The sequence below is a fragment of the Silene latifolia genome, chromosome 5, assembly GCF_048544455.1.
Source record: "Silene latifolia isolate original U9 population chromosome 5, ASM4854445v1, whole genome shotgun sequence".
NCBI lineage: Eukaryota > Viridiplantae > Streptophyta > Magnoliopsida > Caryophyllales > Caryophyllaceae > Silene > Silene latifolia.
Window position 1 is genome coordinate 19,086,546 of NC_133530.1, and position 24,347 is coordinate 19,110,892.

General features: G+C 35.2%; 2 protein-coding genes and 1 long non-coding RNA gene across 4 annotated transcripts in view; 2 read left to right on the forward strand and 1 right to left on the reverse strand.

Annotated features, from left to right (window-relative positions):
• Nucleotides 1-16,302, forward strand: part of LOC141656965 (uncharacterized) — a 35,689-nt gene extending 19,387 nt beyond the window's left edge. The window contains exon 2 of the long non-coding RNA XR_012548622.1: nucleotides 15,685-16,302. This is a non-coding gene — a long non-coding RNA (uncharacterized LOC141656965). The remainder of the gene's footprint in view (nucleotides 1-15,684) is intronic.
• LOC141655965 (uncharacterized) lies at nucleotides 10,107-15,041 on the reverse strand. 2 transcript variants are annotated; one of them, XM_074462943.1, is made up of 11 exons: nucleotides 14,694-15,041; nucleotides 14,523-14,609; nucleotides 14,280-14,350; nucleotides 14,137-14,181; nucleotides 13,912-13,986; nucleotides 13,734-13,788; nucleotides 13,124-13,595; nucleotides 12,906-12,992; nucleotides 12,685-12,774; nucleotides 11,204-11,317; nucleotides 10,107-10,386 (listed from the first exon to the last, which is right to left on the reverse strand). In XM_074462943.1, exons 8-11 carry the CDS (start codon nucleotides 12,986-12,988, stop codon nucleotides 10,128-10,130), a joined length of 546 nt encoding a protein of 181 aa, XP_074319044.1. In that variant the 5' UTR covers nucleotides 12,989-12,992; nucleotides 13,124-13,595; nucleotides 13,734-13,788; nucleotides 13,912-13,986; nucleotides 14,137-14,181; nucleotides 14,280-14,350; nucleotides 14,523-14,609; nucleotides 14,694-15,041; the 3' UTR covers nucleotides 10,107-10,127. The 2 variants fall into 2 exon arrangements, with proteins under 2 accessions (XP_074319044.1, XP_074319043.1); XM_074462942.1 differs by having other exon boundaries at nucleotides 14,060-14,181.
• Nucleotides 16,303-16,998: 696 nt separating the features above from the next.
• Nucleotides 16,999-18,936, forward strand: LOC141656960 (B3 domain-containing transcription factor VRN1-like). The gene is made up of 4 exons (XM_074464056.1): nucleotides 16,999-17,179; nucleotides 17,668-18,013; nucleotides 18,227-18,378; nucleotides 18,499-18,936. The coding sequence occupies exons 1-4, from the start codon at nucleotides 17,096-17,098 to the stop codon at nucleotides 18,814-18,816; spliced, it is 900 nt and encodes a 299-aa protein (XP_074320157.1). The 5' UTR covers nucleotides 16,999-17,095; the 3' UTR covers nucleotides 18,817-18,936.
• Nucleotides 18,937-24,347: the final 5,411 nt, after the last annotated feature.

Here is a 24,347-nt window from a genome sequence, read left to right on the forward strand (position 1 = left end):
AATTTCCACCCTTAATTCATGGTGATCTTAATTACTTATTGCAGTCCACAATTTGTTTTGCACAATTTTGGGATTTGTGTTTTCCATGAGCACTGTTAAGTGGTCTAGTGATAGTCTGATAGGTAATGGCAATTGTATCTCTTTGTGTATGATTGTCTGATGGCGTTGTGTGGGGTTATTGTAAGACTTTTCTTTGTTTGGTTGATTTGGTGACACAAGCAAGCTGATTTTGGATAACCTTGCTTTTGTGGGATAGCTCAAGTTGCAAAACTGCTAAAAGGAATGTACGGAGTATTAGTTCTTGAAAATTCGTTGCTTCGATCAACTAATTTTCTAAGACCATCGCTAAGTAATGATCGCGCTAATTAGGTTACGTCCGATTTTTCTCTTAATCCCACCTTATTAACCTTGACCTATTTTCATCTTTACAAGCAGAATATTAAAAAAACATAAAAAAGTTGCAAATTGGAAAATACTGAAAGTTTAGGATGTTAGCATAATTTAAAACTTTGAAAATTGCATCACTTTTCCTTTGTAACTGACTAATATAATTCCATTTTAAATCTAATCACCTACTTAGCTGTCTTTTTTTTTTTTTTTTTTTTTCTATTATTATTATTATTTGTCGTTGTTTTTGGTTTTCGTGTGTGTGTTTTATATACATAGATTGCTAATTTAAGTGAAGGATACTTAATTAGTATATTCTCATATACTTTTTAAATAGTTTTGACTGCGTTTTTTTATACACTCATAATGTACAATAGAATTAATGTAGAACAACAGAATCAATGTAAAGCAAGCAAGTACGATGCACCAATTGCGAAAATATATTTTCAACAATTTAACTGTATTCCCTGCGAATCAATAAACCTAATCTAACAGTCTGTGAGTTTCGTACAACTCTAACATTCACAAGAAACAGTTCCAAATAATTTAAGGATGGGTTAAGGGCGTTACGAATAATATGTTAAGTATACGCGGGCTTCAAAAACAGCGATATGGATGTATGTTCCAACATTCATGGCGTCAAGGGGTAGCACAGGTGTCTGTTAAAAGACAAAATATTTAAGTAGAACTACCATACACGTGCACTACTACGCGCATCTAATCTAATCTAAAGTAAATTTGGAATGTGAAATATAAACATAACAGGTCATTAACCTGCACTTTAACTATCATATTTAAACCATAGTTAAACAACCACTAATTGATAAACGATATATATAACGCCACGAATTGCACTGCTTTAAAGTGCTTACAATAATAGTATAAATTAATATCTTAAAGTTTCAGATTAATGCAATTGTAGATGCAAACTTGGTCCATATCAGCGAGTTGCCTTCCTTGTTGTCGCAATATGTAAGGGACCTTCTTACACATTGGTGTGCAGGGAAAGTAGTATTCATCCCTTTTTGTTGCCACCCATAGATATGGTCCGTGTCTTGGTTTGTATTCGGCAAAGAAATCTTGTTTGCCACGTCCTACTGATTCAAATTTCTCTTGCAATTTGAATGCTAGTCTGCATGAGTCATCTTCACTTCCAAATTCAATCCGAACTATACCACTGAAATGTTCTGCCTTTGTGCAATTGACAATGGTTAATCCTTCTATAGTATACCCATGGTCGTCGAGAATTTTGGGTAATGCTTCTAAATTTCTTGGTACATATCGATCCCCCTCCATTTTCCCTGACACATTAGCAAGGATGCATGTGTATGGGTATACAAATTGATCTCCCATTTCCTCCTCTTTTTTTTTTCCGTAGTTGTTTTCTTGTTGTTTTTTTGCCTTTTGATTGAGTTTAATCTGAATGGTATATATACCCTTACGCTTGAAATCTAGGCAATCACTTTTTCACCCAATTCTCTGTACTGCTATGTTCATACCTTATCTTTCCAACTTCCAGGCAGATTCATTATTTATGTTGGTTTGGTTGACTGTTACTATTCCCTCTTAATCTCAATCCTTAATATTTATTCAATCTTATTTTGTAGCCATTGAATATTGTATAATTTAGATTACTTATTCATTGTTCTTCTATTAGTCCTGTGTTGCCTGATTAATATTGAGTTTAATCTGAATGGTCTATATTTTGTTTTTCTGACTTCATTTTTGTGGTCTGATTAATATTAGTCGCGTATTTTTATTTAGATTAATAGTTCTTTCTTAGATATCCGAAAGCGCGAGTTATTTTCTTTGTTGTAATTCGTGAGACTTTGTTGAATGTTAGACTAATTTTGAAAAAAAAAAAATATTATGATTACCATAGTATTTAGAAAGACTATCGTCAACATTTTTACTTTATAATAATGTTACGAATAATAACAATAATAATAGAAATAACAGTAATAATTATAGTAAAAGCAATAATAATTATAATAATAATAATAACAATAATAGTAATAATAATAATCATAATAATAGTAATATGAATAATAATAAGAAACATAATATTATTGATAATAACAATAATAATAATAATAATTTTAATAAAGGAGAATGCACGGGGTGTCCTTTTACCTTGATGTTTTGCCCAAAATACCCTTTTTTTAAAATTCAAATTACTTTAAGAGACTATAGCTTGTGTTTTTAAGATTTTTTTTTTTTTTTTTTTTTTTTTTTTTTTTTTTTTTTCTTTCTAAATAGATTATCTTTTCGAGGACTACGACCTGAATAAAAAAAATTGTCAATGTCGATTTCGTGAACAAGAGATATGGTCACGCAAAGTTCGTTTGGTAAAAATAATTGTGATGTACAAAAACTCCTAGACACGGGATCCGACCTTTTTTTTTCCTTTTTTTTTTTTTTTTTTTAAATTTTTTTTTTTTTTTGAAATTGTACTTCTCGAAAGGATGTTTATTTTTATTTTTTTTTCAAAAACAAAAAATGTGAAATCGTAGTCACGAATTATAGCCTCTTAAAGATTTCCGAAACATAAAATTGTGTTTCTCGGGCAAGAATTGAAACTGCAAGGGCATCACGTGCATTTTTCCTAATAATAATAACAACTAAGTCCCTTTGACCTGCTACCCATAAAATATATGGAGGCTTATATATCTGAGATCGCAAATATAAAAGTTCTCCCAGAAGCAAATGTTTAGAGCTGTTGTTTTAACTTGACAGAATACAATGCAGAAGATAATTAGTAGAGATATTGTTACTGGCTAGTGAATACACTGACATTTCAATATATATGTTTGTTTTTAATTCAGTAATACGGCAGTTTAATACCTAGTTTGGCTGCATTTGATCGTCATAAATCACCTACTGGAAATGCTCGTTATATTTTATCACAATCCAAATACGAGTCAAAACAACGCAGATAACTGTAATAATTCAAACCCAAGTGACATAGTTCTAAATGATATTAACCTTAGATGAACACAACATAATCAAGACACCTTAAACGATTTGTCCCAAACAATTGAGCGCACATGAAACGTTTCTGAAGGTGAGTTGGATTATCACAGCATTTAAATAGAATGTAAATGGCGCTAAAGACAATCCCCTTTTAAAAAATGGAAACGCAGACTTCTAGCAATGCATTCGAAGAAAGACATGAATACAACATCGTTATGCAAACATCTGAAATAGTAAATACAACCTTAAAAGCACCAATTCCTTATGGATAATAACATCTTCCCTATAGCAAGTATCTCTTAACGTAACAATTTTAAAGGGCTTACTAATACCAAATAACATCACCAATTGGCGTTGGCCATACTATGCTATTGCGTTCTGCTAACCACAAAAACAATAACAGTGACTACCCAACTATATAGCTTTGTTTGACCTAATATCATACCTCAAGTATTTCTCTAAACAAACCAGTTAGATGTACCTTTAATTCCACAAATAGCATTTTGTATATGTTAACATACATCTTAACAAAAAATAATATCGAAAGTAACTGTGATAGATAATGATAAAATCGACTTAATTATTTAATATTACACTCTGAATTCAATTATTCAATTTTAAGCATTATAATCTGCCTAAGCTAATGTTCTGCAATTAAACAACTACTTTGCTGTAACTGAATTGTGATCTGAATTCAAAGACTTTGTCTATAAATCACTACCATTTTAAGATAGCTTTGTTTTAATTGTGTTTAGAACTGAAAACTTCACTTACCATGTCTATAAACTGACTCTTCATCTGTATCCAATTATTGCCTAGAAATCAATCATAGTCCAAGTTCCTATTGAAACAGTCAAGGTAGTTTAATTCATCAACTTCCATTGATCCTTATTAGAATTAATCCCCCCAAAAAGTTATCGTAAACTTATTGTAGTTTAACAGAAGTTGTTAGACAATAAACTCATTACTCAATCACTCATTAACGACAAAAGTGACCAGCTTACCCCTATAATTTTGGCACATCAATGATTCCTAAAAAATTTAGTATATACTATTTGGATTGTCAACATAGGTTGTATTGGTAACTATAGGTTATTGTCGAAAATATACAGTATATTATATCCTTACTGCTAAGTAGACGCCAATCGTTATTTCCAAGGGTATTCTGTGCACTACCGTCGATACAGCAAAACGAACACTGTGACATGTAATGTAACTAATCGCATTTAGCTGAAAGTTTGCTGCATATTATTCAAAAAGCGACAAACAGTTGCTAATACTACACCTGCATAAAAGCTTGCAGGCCAGATGCTTATATACACTGAAATTACAGACTTACTAATTAACATTGTTTTAAGAAACAACCTTAGACATACACTTATTAAACATCATAATCCAAGTTCAAAATAGCCAATGTCGAAAACAAAAACAAGCCTAGGAGATTTGGCAAGTTTTAATCTGCATAGTATTGCATAACTACCTGCAATCACCCCACATAATCACAGATTTTACATGCAAACTGTCGACACTGGAGGTTAGGATATTTAAACAAGTAATACACTGAAAATCAGACCTGTTTACGCAACATCTTCACACTTAGGCAGAGTCGTAGTACTCTTCACTCTCGATGATTCGAAACATCAAGAGCATACTCTCTTCGGCCGCTCGTATCTTCTCCAACCTCCGTGAAATGCTCGCTTTTCCTTCACGAGTGTCGCGGTAGTTACATGCACGAGAATCTTTGGACTAACCTGCCTTCCCTGAACAGCCAAACCATTCTCCCATCATTTTCCCTTGCCAATTGCGAGTTATAATCACGATCGACCTTCGATGTGTCAGTGCCAATTATGAACCACTTAGCCCAACATCTGCAAACCTCAGCCATGTTTTTTTTGCCCGGATTGTCAAGCTTATTAAAAACATCAGAAACCACATGCTCTAAACTTAGAAATTCATGTGCCTCTTCATTACCACTTGTGATCTCCTTTTTTACCTCGTTAGTTGAAAAGATATCTTTACCAGCAAACCTACCTTTCTTCCATTTTTTGTAATCTTTGACGAACGCATCCTTGTCCGCTTTATTTACGTAAACAGGCCTTGGGCATTTGAATCTCGGCATGTCTCTTCCTCTTTTTAATTTATTTATTTTTTTTTTTTTTAAAAAAAAAGATTTGAAAAAAAACACCAACAAATATAAATTATTTAGAATAGAATTAATTGATTATCTTGTGATTTGTAAATTTTTTGTTAAAAAAGAAGTTTAGATGGATGAGCTATTAATTAGTAATGATGAAATCTAGCATATTTGCATGTTAAATAGTGACTTTTGATGTCCAAGACGGCAGAGAAATGCAAAATTCTATCCTTTCTTGTGGTTAGTTGGGATTTGAAAGCTCATTAGTCATTCGTATGAACAGTTGCGGCACATCAAATTAATGTCGCTGTGCTTTGTGTTTTGTACATAATCTAGGGTGATCAAATATTCATGCTAACTTTTACTCCTTCTGTTCTAATCATTTGTTGTCTTTTTCTATTTTTGGGTGTCTTGTTGCTTTGTTATTCTTTCTATTTAAAGATATTATCTGAGGTTTAATTTGTTCATTCATACTCAATTGGTACTTCTTTTCATATAGTTAACTCATTTTAAAAATTTAATCATCAGAAACAATTATAGCTGGCAAAGTAACTATGACTCCTTCCATCCAACTCGACAGTACCTTTTTTTTTTGTGTGTGTGTGTGTGTGTTTATGTTTGCCAACACGGCTCTTACGCGTTAAATATCATTAGCTACATATTTGAAAAGCAACCCAAATTTAAATATTCGTAATGTACTGGTAATGACGAATAAAATAAGATCCCACAAGAATATATTTACACTTATATATTGTGTGAGAAGTTTTCTTGTATGGTTGACTATGAATAGTTTATTAGATAGATAATGGTAGTGGGAAGTTGAATGCCTCAAAAGAAATGGAGAGGCAACTACCTATTAATGGTTCGGATCGTATATTGACAACATCTAACGGTTCAAAATTTTCACATAAAAATAAAGGAAAATGAGGGTGAAAGTGGAAATTATTATTTAAGGAGATTGTGAGAGGTAATGGAGAGAAAGGAAATGAAGAGGATCTCTTCTCGATCATATGGTTCTTAAAATGGCTTATTAATATGGTATATTAGGACGTGCTTTATTTTTTAAGCTTAACGATTTAATATAATTTTCAGCACCCTATTATTTTTATGGTTTTTGTCTTTATTATACAATAGTTCTTTTAGTTGTACAGAAATAATTTAAATGAATATGCAGTGTTATATAATAGTTTAATTTATTATATAATACTTCTTTTAATTATATCATTTGTGGACCCCTTTTTTTTTTACTGCATTTTCCTAGTTTTTATTCTACAAATATGAAGTGTATTTGTGTTGCATTTTTCATACACATTTACTTAATTAATTAATTTTACACCTATTTTATATTTTTTTTGTAATATTTAATATGTAATAATTTTTTTTGAAAAAAATAATTACACCATAGTTCGTATTCCTATATTTTCTCCAAAAAGGTAGTAATATTGACATATATCCTCATTTTTTCCTCTCTTCCTTTTTTAACTTTTTCTTAACTCTCTTAAAAATTCACTTTGTTAATTGATGTTTAAGAATCAGCAATTTTTTAATCTCAGCTGAAAAAACCAATTGATGGGAATGATTACATTGATATAAAAGTTTTCATTGATAAAAAACGATTACATTAGTAACCAACAATACATAAATAATACTGCCAATTAATAAAGCTTACACTTAATTAAAGTTGACGGAAATAAAGATAACACATAAATAAAGGTGACAACTCATGGCAACAACATATATCAAACTTGAAATTCAACCATTAACATAATCACGCCACTAATTAACTTCTTAACCAGTGGAATAACCTTCTGATGAAGAATCTTTTGGCTTCCATAACTCCTCTTCAAGATAACTGAAATAAATCTCGTATAAATCGATCTTCTCAAGCGGGCCTGCGAATATCTCACCAGTGGCCGAGCAGAGGTGATGTATAGTCATGGGAGGGATGATTGTTTCACACCTCTTGAATAACTCAATAATTTCAGCCTCTAGATTACTTAATTCATTCCTTTTCAATATAACAATTTCTGAATAAGAACATAAACATATAAAGTTAAGAAAAGTGAGAGTTAAACTATATATTATAACAATTTAATTATAACACATATTTGTACCTCCCGTTATGTTTTCATCAGGAACGGGTGGATTATTGAGCATGTAACGAGGTCCCATAATTAATGCTAATGACGTGAGACGAGGTTCTCCCTGCTTCAAGAAGTTCCAAATAACGTCATTATTCAGCACTATCGTTAGACGGTGGAATAATCCCTTGAATCCATTAACAATTTCATCAATTTTATTTTGTAAATAATGAACCTCTTCAACATTATTCATAGGCATAATGAAAAATAAAGAAATTGATAAGAGAGATTTTAAAGTGAATAAAGAAGAGAAGGGGGGGTGTGTGCAAACTCTGGATTGGTAAAGCTCACTTTAAATAGAGAAGAAATTAGGGTTTGTTTCATCCAGATTACATATAAAATTGTTTTAATTTTTCGAGGGATGTCCCTTAGTTTGTTCTTTTTTCTTTCTCCGTTTTTTGGGGGTTTGTTAAAAAGTAATAATAGAACATGGAATGCTTGATGTCTAATTGAGCATTTTTTTTTTGGTTTCCAATTTAAGCTTATTAATTTGTTTAACATCTCAACTCAGGAATTAAATCAACTATTTTATAAATTTTGTAACTGGTAATTATAGATGGCCAGGTATTTTTTTAAGCATTTAATCTTTGTCAGACCATATTCCCCATTTGTAAATGAATCCCTCTCTTTTTTTTTTTTTTTTTTTTTTATATTCTTTTTTTTTTTTTTTTTTTTTTAAAAAAAAAGGAAGACAAGTTAAAAACGTTTAACCTGAGGAATTTTAAAACAGTACAATTAGGATTGTTTCTAAGCCGGATGGCATGCATAAATAGTCTTGGTTGGGAGTCTGCCCTAGAGACAGCAGAGCTCTAGAAAATGGGGAGTCAAGCGCAACAATGGTGTCGCCCATTCGAGAAAGCAGAAGTCAAAAGCTTAGTTCATTTCCCTCCTTTACAAATGCTCTTAAAACTACTTATTTGGGATCTAATCATTAGAAGGTGATTGCCCAAAACGAGCAACCATTAGTGATGGAACACATATTTAATGTACACATACAAGGGTTTTTTTTTCGGATCAATTTCTTAGTAATTCAAGCTTAAACTTCAATGGTGTCATAGCGATATGTTTAAAGTACATACAGTAGTTGGTGCATTACAGTTATTTACAAGAGTTTACAGGAGTCACAAACCACGGATACCAGTTGTGCAGAATAATATAAGATGCGACAGCTTTCCATGTCAAAATATTGCGCCGTTGTTCATAAATCAGGTAATACATTCTTCACTTGCTCGTACCACACATAGTAAGCCGTAGGTCATGGCTTGCAAATGTTGATCTCCAAATGTACCTCTTCAGTGTTGATCGTTGAGGCGGCCTATCATAAATTTTACGGTAAAATAAAATGACTTGCCATACATAGATGGTCACCAGCAATGTGTGCACAGACAAAAGAATGTACGGCCATTGCAAGTACAATAGATGAGGAATAAAGAGTCAAACTTACACTGTAGCAGATGAATGGTCTATTATTAGGAACCAGGTCTTCATTGATAAGCATACACATATAATGCAGCCATGCGTTCACGGAACAGCAGTAATATGGCATACCCACCCACCCAAACATTTGTTGTCTCAACGGAACGTTCAAGACAACAGTAAAAGAAGAGTAAAAAAGAGCGTAAAACAATTAGAAAATAAGCCACCAGGAATTCCTGCATACTCTAGATGTCAGTTCTTAAGCAATCTAAGCAGTACGAGGTAGAGGTTGAATTCTATTTGAAGCTTATACAGGTCTCCAAATTGTAATACATAGTTCAAATTACAAATGCAACCATCAAGTATTTCAAGCAATGCCGTGGTAAGAAATGTTTACGAACTATTGAAAGCTCACCAAGAAGGCCGGGGTACTCTTAAGGTGCAGCACATCCAAGAGTTAGCTCTTATTAACTTTCTTCCATCCGCCACCCGGCTCGTGATTTTACAAACGGCCAGGTTGTAATGAAACAAGTAACCGAGGTTTTCTTGGTGGGAATCAATAGTTCCTTACAACAAATCCAACCACTCCAAAAGCCAATGCACACCCACCATAAAGGTCACAATAAATAGTATATCATTATTCGCATTACATACCTGCTTGATAATGACTTGAACTTAACCATAAGCAGAGGACACCATTTATTAGTAAAAGTGTCAGTAAAACACGATTTTTCATTTAACATCTTTTAAAAAAATTGCAGGATGAAGAGAAGTGTGTAAAAAAAGTCTTTAAAAAATTGGCTATTCACAAAGAACAATTAACAGCAAAGAACAAAACTTCAATTATAGTTTACCCCTGTGTTAATAACACAAAGAGGTAGTTTCCAAATGACCCAAGACGAAAATTGCATCGAAAACTACATTGAAGGACCGCTACTTCACAAAAGAAAGAAACACAACCACTTTGGTGAGCTATTATGATTTATTCCATTATATTCCATAACCAAAGAGTAATGAGTCTTTGGCTCCATTAGAAATATGGAAAATAACTCCATTTATGTGTGTTTATAATAAAATTAAAAAAGCACGATTAATACACATTGACCCCCTTTTTGGGGGCACCATAAGTACCTGTCTAATAAAGCCGACATATCACAACGAGTTCCAAATTTACAAGATAAGTTGCACAGTGTTTTGCTTAGACAACATGAGTTTTTTTTTTTTTTTGGTGACTTTATCTGCATGCCACACTTCTGAATGTTAGCGTCAGAAGAATTGTGAGAACGTAAACTACGGTTTACAGCTGGGCGGTGTATACTTCGATAGAGTGCATACCTGCAGTCACAGACTCAAATCTGTTAGTCAAACTCATCAAGGTATCGCTTATGCATCGTGCTGTAAACATATGAGGTTTAGCGGCCTGTTCTAGTACCACTTTCACCCGAACTGGTAAACACCAGAAAAACATCTATTTCAAAACACTACAGAGGTCAAAGAGCAGGTAAATTCATTAGTTCCCAAAAAAAAATTTCCTTTAAAGACCCCACCCCCCAAAAAATGTAGAAACTTTATTGGTTTTGGGATCAGCAAACAAAGGCTGTTAGATAGTGCAGTTTGGGTTTACCGTTGTTAGTTTATAAACAGCTGTCTAATTCTATTCACAAATAACAGTTGTTGCCAAACAGACAGGATCTCGAAAAGTAACAGGCAGTCAATTCTTGGCAGGAGTGACCACACAGAAATCATGCCTAGATCTCAAAATGTCCAGGTAAGTTGTAATACTGAGGAATAACATACAGAAAGAGGTTAAGAAACCCCTGAAAATTCAGGAAATCTGTTTGTCACTAAATTTCCCCCTCAAAAATGTACCCACAAACAGCATAACGTGCAGGCGACTACCAGTCACTATCATTTCTAAATAGAAAAGATACTTGGGTATTCGGAAGGCCATCTTTGTCTCTCTAGCCCTCTATGTAAATCAACAAAAGTTCAAAAATAACAATAACAACAGAAACAACAATCACAACCGTAACAAAAATGATATCAACAGTTTAATCTGTAGCTGCGTGTAAGCCGTACAGGCTAGCATTCCTGTGGTTCAATCCGCAAAAGCTAAGAGAAAAAAAAACAAACGGTTAAAAGAAGGACACACGTATACAAAGGAGGTGCGTCAGGTAATCCGCAAAATGGGAGCACTTTAAGCATGCAGAGCTTCAGGGTGGAACAACCACAAGCAAGAGAGCGTGCATAACCAAGTTCAAAGTTTCTACAAAAGAAAAAAACATCTTGACGTTAACGTCCTCAATAACCTTGACAAATTAAGATCTAATAAAAAACATATGCTTGAACATTAAGGCCAACACCATCATCGCTTGTAACAGCGATAATTTTAAAGATAAAATAACAGAAAGTGTTAATGACCTAGACACCTGTCAGTACCCTCAGTTCCTAGAGGTTTCAAACCCACAAAAACAAAATCCCAACACACAAATACTTCACCAATGGCATAGATTTATTCACAGATAACTTATGATCACCAACACAAACACTCAAATAGGCATTTAGCAAAAGAAACAAATAATGCTAAACTATTTCAGACACTAAAACTTCTAGCACACTATGTTTTGTGTCCTGTTCCAGATTAACAAATACACAGTTATGTTATTTGTTTCAAATTGGAGCAGGCCACCATAATGTCTGGTGTTGATGCACCTGTAATGTCTGGCTGTTTCTCTGTTTTTTTTTTTTTTTTTTTTTTTTTTTTTTCCCCAAACGAGGCTTTGCCCCACTTTAATTAATCTTGAAATCCAAATTCATTCCAAAGAAATAGAACAAACAAAGTACAAGTCACCAGAAGAGTGCAATAAGCCAGTCTTAAGTCACAACTCCCTAGACAATTTGCAATACCACCTACAACAAGTATCACAATACACAACAAGCACTTTGTAACCATAATCTGACCATTGTTAGTACTGCTAGCGACCTAAATACGGAGGTAAAAATCACCAAATGTAGGCGTGCTCGCTAAGTAGCGTAAACAACAGCTAGCCTATTATAGGATTGTAGTCTGTTACTTTAAGTCTTTAACCCCTAATAGAGGCAAGCAGCAAACCCAAAAATACAAGCGCATACAACAAAAAATAATTTAGAAGATCGGAAGGTACACATTAACCATCCACAATAGCAGATGAATAATTATAAACTACTCCTACAGTGACCTCACACAATTAAAACCCTAAAGTTTCTCAATTGAAGTAGTAATCTGATTAAGCAAGGAGAATTCTCTAACAACTGTTAAGCCGAAACAACATAACATGAAAACCCATAATTCACTAAGGACGCAATAAAGAAAAATAAAAGATTAGACATTACCCAACAGAATAAAACACAGGACATACCCCGTAAACCATTTGTTTTTTTTCTTAAATCTAATTCATGATCAAGATCGCAACCCCAGGTAGTAGCATACTGGTAATTCAAAGCACTTTTGTTTCTAAAATAAATTCCAAAGTGATACCCGTCCACGTTTGTAAATTGCCAAATGAACAAATGAACACGACGATGGATTAAAAGATCCAAATGAACACGTAGCTGATCGTTCAAAACAAATTTAAACATAAATAGAAGATATACCTTCTGTAAGCCCTAAACGAAATTAATAAAACGGAAAGCGCTTCCAAAAAAAAGCAGCGTGAACCTCCCTCCCCAACCAGATGCGCGACCCTGAAAACATCCAACAACCACATCATTCGAAAATCACAGTACAACAAATCAGCACGACGACAATTTGAGAGAACCAGATTTACACGTAGCCTAATGCTCAAAGCAAATAAAAACATAAATAGAAGATATACCTGCCGTAAAGCCCTAAACGAAAACAATTAAACGGAAGGTGCCTCCAAAGAAAGGCAGCATGAACCCTCTCAACCCAAGTCATGAGCCTGAAACCACCCAACAATCACGTCAATTAAACACCACAGTATATCAAATCAACACAACTATGAATTGAAAGGACCAAATAAACACGTAGCTGATCGGCCAAAGTAAATTTAAACATAAATAGAAAGTATACCTTCCGTAAGCCTCAAACGAAAACAATAAAACGGAAGGCGCCGCCAAGGAAAGGCAGCATGAACCGCCCCCTCCCCCCAAAGGCGTGAGCCTGAAAACATCCAACAATCACATCAACCTCAAATCACAGTATAACAAATCAATACGACGATAAACTGAAAGGACCAAACAAACACGTATCCGTTTGGTCAGAGGAAAAAAAAAAAAAAAAAACCCCCTTCTGTAAGCCCTAAGTGAAAACAATAAAACGGAAAGCATCTCCAAGGAGAGGCAGCATGAGACCACCCTCCCCAACCAAAGCCGCAAGCCTGCAAACATCCAACAATCTCATCAATCCAAAATCACAGAAAGAATCATTAAAATATCAACAAAGGCATTCCTGTAACCGTGACTAACCTTTCGGAAAAAGCCAAATCAACTGAAGTCGTAGGCCTTTATCCAAAATTCAATCCCAGGTAGTTGTATCCTCAGAACTTCAACCCCCTAAAAAATTAAAAAACTAATTACCCAAAAAATCAAATGTACAAATCAACACGGACAATGAAACGAAATGGACAAATAAATACCTAAATCATCGTTCAAATCAATCAGAACATAATTAGAAGGCATACCTTCGAAGACAAGGCCGATCATAAACCCAAAACGTAAACTTCGAAATCATGAAACCTAACAATGCCAACAGAAATCGAAACAACAACAGGTTTTAAAATGAGTTTTGCCACGTAATCAAGTAACCCAATAAACAATTCAACATGAGCCCTAGGTTTAATTGTACAATTAAACACGTACCTAATAGTCCAAAGGTAACCACAAACGAAGACAGTGTTGCTACCATAAAGAACCTTTCTGACACAAGCAAAACAACTGCAGGCATAGACCGATGTGACAGGCCAAACAAGCGGAGGTTTGAAAAACAACAACCACACAAACGATGTACCTGTACCATTCCAAACATCAATAGGTAGGAAACCAGTTACGCCCAAACCCAAATCACGGACGGTAAGCATAAAGCACCTTCAAGGAGAGGCATGTTTGAATATGGCCGACTAAAGTTGAGCCCTGAAAAATGCCAACAATTACAACACTCACATTAGCCATGGAATACAGCAAGCATAGGTAAAACCATCAACAAAGTTGTTAGCAGAACCACTAATAACCTTTAAGAGGAGGGTGAAATCAACCGCAGAGCCAACTCGCGTTTAAAAATCCAAGCCTAGTTTGTATCCTCCTAGTAATTCAGAGCACATTTAAATCACAAAAGGAAAATAAAACAACCTGTCACTCTGTCAACGCAATTAAATTATACAATGAACAAAAACACATGAACTCTGAATTGAAAGGACAAAATATACACGCAGTTCAATGGTGAAAGCAAATAGAAACATCAATAAAAAATATACCTTATCTAATGTTTACATGAAAACAATAACAAAGAAGGCGCCTTCAAGGAGAGGTAGGGTGAGAACCACCAAACCAACAATCCGAGCCTGTAAGTACCCAACAATATAAAAATCACATTAACCCCAAAATACAGTTGCTATCACCAAATATCAACAGACCTGTTGCCGTACCTGCCAATAACCTTTTAGAGGAGGTCAGAACGATGAGACCCGTGATCTATCATCCACATCCCAACCCAGGTGGTCACATCCTCAGAAGTCCAAGCACACTACAAAATTAAAAATCAAAAAAAAAAATCACCCTAAATGTAAAGTAAGGACAAATCAATACAGTTAATGAAATGAAATAGACAAATAAACAACTAACTTGATGTTCAAACCAGATCACAACATAATTAGCAACATAAAATATGATCAGTATAATATCTAAATCATCGTTCAAATCAATCAGAACACAATTAGAAAACATACCTTGAAAGACAAAGCTGATCATAATACCTAACAATGATGACATCAAATCCAAACAACATCAAAAAAGCAACGCACATCTCATAATAAGAATAAGATATGAAGAAGCAAATATCTCTGGTGAGAAACTCCATGGAGAGATCTCCTTGCTCGAGTTGTTACCATCATAAAAGGAACGATCAAAAGCCATAGGCATTGATGAATTATTGAGGAGTGAGGAGGAGTAAGCTGGAAAGTAGTGGATGAGAGTGGTATGTCGTAAAGGAGTGGTTAGGAAGTAAAAGAGAAATGGAGGGCTGTGATCAGAAGGTGAAAATCCAATGGCAAAAGGGAAATATGAGGCAAAACTATTCATAGCTACAGTTATTTCAAGTATAAACTTTTTAAGGTGTTAAGGATTAAATTTTATCTACATAATTTAATAGTATAAAAATTATTATTAAAAAAATTGTATTTTGAAGATTTTTTTAGCTTTGATTGACATACCCCCAAAATTGAACCAAACACAAGGTATGAGGTATCAAGTTCCAACCCGATACCACCCAGGTATGATTCTCGATTCCAAACCCATACCTACGCGTGAACCAAACACCCCCTGAGTACATTTTCAAATTCTTATTTGAAAGTGTAGCATGTTTGCTTCGAGTTTCTGAGGGCTTAGATCTGATCTTAATTGGTGCTTTTGATTGTGTAGGATGCAAATATTTGTCAAGACCCTTACCGGCAAGACCATTACTCTCGAGGTCGAGAGTTCAGACACCATTGACAATGTCAAGACTAAGATTCAGGACAAGGAGGGCATTCCTCCGGATCGCAGAGACCGATCTTTGCGGGAAAGCAGCTTGAAGATGGCCGCACTCTTGCAGATTATAACATCCAAAAGGAGTCTACGCTTCACCTTGTGCTTCGTCTCAGGGGAGGGATGCAAATCTTTGTCAAGACTCTTACTGGCAAGACCATTACTCTAGAGGTCGAGAGTTCAGACACCATTGACAATGTCAAAACTAAGATACAGGACAAGGAAGGGATCCCGCCAGATCAGCAGAGGTTGATCTTTGCAGGGAAGCAATTGGAGGATGGCCGCACTTTGGCCGACTACAATATCCAAAAGGAATCCACCCTCCACCTTGTCCTCCGCCTCCGTGGTGGTTTCTGAGCTCTGGGGGTCCTTGACCATGTCCGTTTTATGTCATTAAAACCATATTGGATTGGTTGTTCATGTTCGCTTTTTAATATTATTTCCCGTCCATTTAACAACTATTCCGTTGCTTTTATTAAGTAACTACATGAATAAAAGTCCCAATTATGTCAATCCTGTGTGTTGGTATATCCATCAAACTCCATTTACTGGTATTCTTTGCTGTACAGAATATCACAGCTGCTTCCAGATCTGTTCCCCTGTTTTTATTCAAAAATCACTCGACTTGTGAGCCGAAACCTGTTTCGACATTATAACCCCAAACGACCATAACCAAAAGGATTAATCAAATCTTGATTTCGGGTTAGTGACATGTGAAGCTGAATTTAATTTGTCCAACCCATTTGACGGAGTAATGTTGGGTTCTATAAAATTAACCTAAATTCGACATGCCCAACCTGTTTGACGGATCACGAGATAATCTAGACCATCTCTCCATATACGTTAACAACAATGTTATTTAGAATTAAGGTTTAACATTTCCTTGAAACAAACTATAAACCTGTGACCATTTTTTGTTTCAAGGTACCACTTGAGATCATTTTTGCATCAACTGCATGTAAGACAAGTGGTTAACTGGTTATTATTGAAATATGCACCTAAATTGAACAATTTTCATTTTCACATTAAAAAACTTTACAAAATATAGAATGAGAAGATCTGTTGATTTCACTCGGTGACACGGTCCTTTTATATAAAAAAAAATATTCAATAAATCACTGATTTTTATGAAAATAGTCCGTCTCACACAATAACTACTGGCGGCTATCCGGTAAGTTTATTTTTTATTGGGCCTTGACCTACTGTTAATGAAATTAGGCATGTAGCCCTCAATATGCTAAAGCTTCAGTAATTTATTACCTAATAGACTTCTGCTAGACTTTATTAAACTAAGGTAATCTCCTCCATGGCTGTTGATAATCGCCTCCTTAATAACTTTCCAAGCTTCTTCAAGATAATTCTCGAGCCTCGACACGACCTTCGTAAATTGGTACTATACTTTATTTACATCTTTACCCCTTTTCATTTCCGTTGTTGTTAATGACGAATTAGGTAAATATGATGTATTTTCATCTTCATTCTTCGGTTTTGTTATCTTTTAGTTGAAATTGTCGATTTTTCAAGATTACGGGTGGAATACATCTCGTTACCAGTTCGCTGCCCTAAAATTTTAGTTCTTTATTGTATACCATACTCTAGAGCTGTTCATGGGTCGTCTGTCCATAAAACCTGCCCATCCTGCCCGCTAAAAAAGCGGGTATGGATAAGGCATTTTAAGAAAAATACAAAGGCCCAACTCACTAACCCATCCTGAACCCGCTAACCCGCTTGTCCATGGGCCAATGTGTGCCCGGCCCACAAGCCCGCATTTGAACACCTCTAACATACTCCGTATATTAAACATTGGGACTAAAATTTTCGATCTTTATTGCATAGCATACTCAGTATATAGTAACATTGGGACAAAAATTGTATCAGGCAATTCCGAAGAAGTTTATGACAGACCATGGGAATGATCTATTGGATGTTGTAAGCCTCAAAATTCCGACTGGTAAGACATGGGAAGTCGAGTTACTGAAAGAAAACGGCAGGGCATGGTTTACTGATGGTTGGAATAAAGTTGTGAACTTTTGTTCAATATGTCATGGTCATTTCTTGATGTTTACTTATGGAGGAAAGTCTCAGTTCAATATGTATATTTTCGACATGACTGCGTGCGAGATTGAGTACCCTCTTGATCGTCATGAAACCAGGGAAGTTCGGAAGAGAGTGAGTAAAAATAGGACCAAGATAAACTCTACTGCGCCCGTTTCTAGATTACAAGGTGCTATTTTATCTTTTCTTTCTTCTCAGTTCTCGTGTATTCTGTCATGTATCGACTTTTGAATATGGGTATGACACCTGAACGATTCATTTAAAGTCGAGAAGGCCAATTTCATCATTTGACACGGTCATTTCAGAAACATTGGTTGTTTATCAGTATTCTTTTTATCGTTTGTTGGATGAATCAAATGCGTAATGTTTTTTTTTGTTGCAGGAAAAGGAATGAGTGCTTTGGTGAGACAATACATAAGGAAGTTTGGTACTCTCACTCAAATGCAAGTCAAGAAGATTAATTCCTATCAATTTGAGATTCCGTCTTTCACAGTCGTAATGCAACCATCTTATGTGGCGCTTAAATATTGTATGGTAAGGACTCAACTTATATGTTGTCTTGAATGCGTGTTTGGCAAACTGAAATTGTATGCTAGTAAAACTACTGCAAATTTCATTTCGCGAGCTTAATTTTGAATTGATTTGGTGCCACAGAATGTACCATTAACATTTGTTGGCGAGCACAGAAGCATTAAACCAGGAAGTTACACACTCGAGAATGCAAGTGGCGATACATGGCCGGTGAGATGTTTTGGCAGCACACTCAAGTATCAGAAGTTCTATATGAGATGGAAAGACTTTGCAGTGGACAACAATTTACGCGTAGGTGATATATGTGTTTTTGAGTTGAATAAGGCCTCCAAACGTTTGATAAAAGTCGAAATAATTCAATGTTCATCTGCTGCTGCTGATGATGCTGCTGTTGCTAGTCCGAGTAGTTCCATGAAATCTGAAGACGTGACAGAAGATTGAGGTTATTTCAACTGAAGATTAAACTTTCAAATAATGTGGTGTTTCTGTCACTTTGTTTTGTAACTTGTAACTAGCTGAACAATCAATTTTGTGCTAAGAAAAACTAATGTGGTTTTCGCTTGTAGGCGTGGTTTTTTATTTTCGTTGGTAAGGAGTTAAAAACTACCGTTCAGAAATGCTTATTAAAGTAATGAGTTAGGATTTAGGTAGCACCAAAACGGACATGGACACGACACGACTTCCCATGAAATTTAGGATACGGAACAGGTCATTTAAATTTAATAAAATATACTCCCTCTTATTCACTCATTTTGTCCCTCTTTCCTTATTGAAGCTAGTCGGGTTTTTGTCCCTCTTTCCTTTTTTGGTAAGTTTTTAAGCTGTGAATTTACCATCTTATCCTTGTCTATTTTTGCATATTACAACATTTGCCATTCACTAACCCACTTACTTAACATAACCCAAACCTAATTAAGCCCACCTAACACTAACTAATCCAGCCCAAAACAATTAACAACCCAATTATCAACCCAACTCCCGCCATATAATTCCCTCATCCTTCCCCAAACCCTAGCAGCCTATTTGAAAGATCTTCATCTTTCTAGAACCGTTCATCTCTTTATCTCCAACCCAGAAAACCCTAAATCGTCTCTGTCATCGCCTCCTTCCTCTCATCTTTCTAGAATCCCTAAATCGTCTCTATCATAATCTGAGACACGCTTCTCATCTGTGATCTCCAATCTCTTAAAACCCGATCATCAACATGTCGCATCTTCAAATTCACAATGAATCCTCACGATTTGACTCTAAATCTCCAGATCTGACTCATCTTTTCTCCGATATTGAAGATGGTCCTTGCCTATTCAACATCTATGAACCTCCTTTTGTTGATGTTGACGTTGATGACTATGGCGATAGGGAGAAGAGTATTGCACATGTTGAAGGCATGTCAATGAAGATCGTTCCTGCTTCGTATGATGACTATTCATCAACTTATGAAGTTGTCCCTGAATCTGAAGTTGTTCCTGAATCTGATGTTGATGTTGTTCCTGAGACATGCATGGAGCCTGAACCTGAACTTGTTTACCATACGTGCTTGACTGAGCAAGATGGTTTTAACATTTGGTTTAAGGAAGATGTTGAGGAGAGGACTAGGAAGAAATTGGCAAGATATGAGACACCGGAGTATAAAAGAATGGCTTTATTGGAGATGTGCAATTTTTTACCTGCTATGAAGGTGCTCCTTGAAGAATAAGGGAGGTTAATTTCTTTAGATCCATAATTTTATTGTTTTTTTTTTTATGTTTTTGTTGGTTGGGTTCGTCAAAATGGACTAGTGATGATTCTTTATTACAGTTTGGGTATATTTCCTTTGTTAAAATGGACTAATGCCCAATGATCTGTTATTGAGGGCAAAATCTGACCCTAAATCACTTACTGCATGCATAAAGCCACCACAACTCAAAGTGATGAGGCTATGCAAGCATTAAGTGCTTGGGATCTTGAATTCGTTAAGCTACTGAATTTTAAAGTTGTACGCCAAGTGAATTGCAGTCAAATGTGATGTTCATAATATTTGTCTCCCAGTTTACATTTAAACATTGTGCAAAGTTCATAAATAAGCATCAAAATACACAAATTATGAAACATGTCTTCTGTTGCTTGACTGATCTTCAAAATATGCTGATCTGCTGATGTTTAGAATCTGCTTGTATTCTGAGCTTGGTCTTCTTAACTGCAAACACATGTTCTTCTGCTTTTGACAAAATATGGACCAATCTGATCTAGCATTTATGTTCATAATATGGTGCATAACTGTTAGCAAAAAACAAATAAACCACAGCATTGCATTACTGAACCATCTCAACAGGTTCATTGGTTAGAACCTGATCTTCGGTGAGGTCAATACATAATGATCCTGTTGGTTCATTACTGCACCCAGGTGGTTCAGTAATGTTACCAACAAGTTCAGCATCTGCAGTAGCATCTGCATTAACATTTGCATTAACATTTGCATCAACAAATGCATTAGCCTGTATCCATGTTTCAACCTGTTCATATGTCATATCACTGAAGAATGCTCCTGTTGGTTCATTACTGGACTCAACAGGTTCAGTAATGTTGCCAACAGGTTCATTTATATCATCATAATGTGCTTTCACTACATCAACCAAATTTTTTATGCTAGAAGCATCACCCACATTGTTCAGGTATGTTATACACTCTTGCACCAAGTTCAAATCAGCAGTTAGATAGTCAGGCAATAAGCCTGCAGCTGCTAATTTGGATTTGTGCATGTGTGGTAAGGGGTAATCATTTCCTCCTTTCCTTTTCAAAACCTCTATCATGCATGCTTGTAGTGTTATGAAGACATAATTGAGTTTAATTACCTCCAACTTTTCAAAAGCATTATTAACTTCCACAACAAGTTTATCCAACTTGTAAGCATTTTTTCTTTGCTGAAGTGACTGAATAGCTCTGAAAAAACCCAAATCTAAGACATTCAAATCTGGTGAGTTTGGTGGTTGACAACTTAACTCAATATTCCACCCATCCTTGTTTGCTTTGACTTTGAAATCGGATCTGAATTCTTTATGTGTGGACGTGCATTATCTTGTTGTATGATAATATGCTTATTTTCACTTTCAGGCCATTTTGCCTTAATTGCTGGAATAACAATTTTGAGTATCATATCTTTAACAACCTGTTTGTTAATTGATTCTATGCATTTCCATTGTACCTGCAACTCTATTCCTGGAATTTCTCTTAACTGGTACTTCAACTATGAAGGGCCATATACCTATCTTACCATCAAAAAGAACTTCACCATTTGACACATACCTTGGTCTGGCAACAGCACACATAAACATTACACCCCTTTTGATCTCAACATCAAACACCTGCCTTGTATGACATTTTTTGCCTTTCAGTTTGCTGTTAACATTTACTGCTTGGCCTGCATCCAACTGCTTCTTTGTTTCATTCCAGATCCTTGTGATACTCTTCCTGCAAACACTGAACTGGTCTGCCACCTCTAGCATTACACCCCTTTTGATCTTTCCATTATTGCTTTTTAACAATAAGATTTGAGAAATCTTACTTCTTTCTAAGTTTGTCAAGTTTTTAGTCTTCATTTATTGCTGTTTGTGAGAAATAAATGTGGATGAATCAGATTTTTTGGCTGTTTGATGTGGATTTATTATTGTAGGAAAGTGTTTTTTTGGTTGTTCGTGTATAAATGATCAATTTAGTTGCCACTATTCTATATAGCTAACTTGAACTTTGCACAAGTTTAAATTTGGTGAAAAATTTGGGCGCAAATTTTAGAACCATTTTTATTTTGGCTCCTTAAATGAATTTGGTGCCAAATTTGAATCAATAATGCACTTGGTGTCCTTTAGTTTGGCAGTTTGCTTATTCAATATGGACGTCCAGAATGAGAATGAAGGTATAAGAAGATCCTTGTTGAAATCTGAAGTCCAAATCCAACAACAATATTTTGTCAATTTTTTTTTTTTTTTTTTAGCAAACTTGTTTTATTAATTTTAGAATTCAATTACTGTGTAATATTCTTATGAAGTGTAATTTTTTTATGGCAGATGTAGAACAAAAAAAAATTATCAAGTACTGTAATCGTATGTAGAACAAAAAACTTGTATTGTACTGTATTTGTACTCTTTTTTTATCAAGTACTCCAATGGGAAATTATCAATGTAATCTCAAGTCTTAATCTTTTGGAGGGAAAGCTTAGCATAAGCATGCCCACTTAAATTTCCTTAATCTTACTTTCCTCTCTCTATTCACCTTGGTCCACCATGTCCTTTATTCATTCTTTAAGGGTATTGTTTTTTCACATACGCCTTTTACTCTTTCACATACGTAATTTACAAGGTTACCCTTCTCATTTCTTCATCCTTTTCCCCAACAAATCAATTATTTCTCTCCCTTCCCTAATCCCCTTCACCCATCTCCATTAACCACCACACACCTCCATTAACCACCATCTCGCCGGCACTCGGCCGACACCAGTCTCTGCTCCGACCTCGGCCAGCCACCCCTGCACCGGTCTCCCTTCCCCCTGCGACTGCCGCACTCCCCCTCCCATCCCCCTGCGATTCCGAGTCCGGCTACCACCGCACAACCCTCCTTCCCCAGCCCACGGTCGTTCTGACCACCGCCACCATTATTATTATTATTATTATTATTATTATTATTATTATAAAACATTAAATATATTAATTCCAAGATAGCAGTACTCAACAAAACCATTTACATGGGATCATTTCGCTTATATTGGTAGATGTAAGCTGTATACGAGAGTCCTTGCCATACGTTGTAAGCTGTATACGACTGTCCGGATGAGAGTCGACACCACACACGAAGTTTCTGAAATGGGAAATTCTGAGTTAAAGAAGTCATCTGTACGAAAGGGAAGAAGTCGGTGCAGGGGTGGTTTACAGTTCAGAATGCATGCAAAATTGATTCCAATAACATCATCTGAACTCCATATTGGATGACAATCTGAACACAATCAGCAAAAGATACAGCCAAATTAATTCAAATTATAAAGTTCCACCTGTTCCAGTGAATAGTTTACATTTAATTTATTACGCGAGTGAAACTTAAACTATTGACTGAAACGGAGGGAGTAATGTATCGAAAAATATAAGCTCAACATAAGAAACTAAGTAATAGAGGAGGAAGAAAGTAAATGGGCAGCCATGGATGAATCAATAAACATAGAAAATAATGAGAATTAATTGTAAAGAGTAGTGAGAGGATAAATGTTAGTTGGAGGATTAGAATAAAGTGGAAGTTGCCTTTGTGTTCATGTTTTTCTAATCCTCTTGTGTTTCATGCGTCTTTTTTGTTCCCAGATTCCAAGTTGACTTTTACAGAAAGAAGTACAGTAACATTTTGCAGTTGTTATTGAGAGATGGTAAATTTCGTAATCATTAATCTCTACTCGGTTTCAAAACCCGTCAACATTAAAACTCGTCTCGCAAACTTCCTTTAAATGGTTAACAGGAGACTCCGTTCAGACTTGGGCATGTGGCGTAAAATTTGTACTGTCGAGTCTGCAGTCAAGAAAAGTCAAATAAGCTACTGTCGATAACTGCCGACTGCAAGTAGGTGCAGGGAGATAAGAGGTGACAGGAGCATAGGACCATGTCTGTATGAATTCAGTTGGCATGTATATGAGCATTAGACTACCAACCCTGCGCACCCAAATTCAAGGATCTTGTTATCAGATATGATCAACTTATACAAAATCAGATCGTTTTCACGTGTAATCTAGACAACTTTTATGAAGGATCATGGTTCTGGACAAATCATTCAGAGATGTCTATGACATGTAATTCAGTGATTTATACTTTGGTACTTCAATTTTTGAAGTAAAGAGTGAAAGTCAACTTTTTTGTAATTCAGTGATTTATACAGGTGAAGTCATCCTTTATGGATCCTCAACTGAGAAATAATCAAGTCAAAGTCAAAGCGTATCTAAATAATCAATTAAATACGAAAAACAA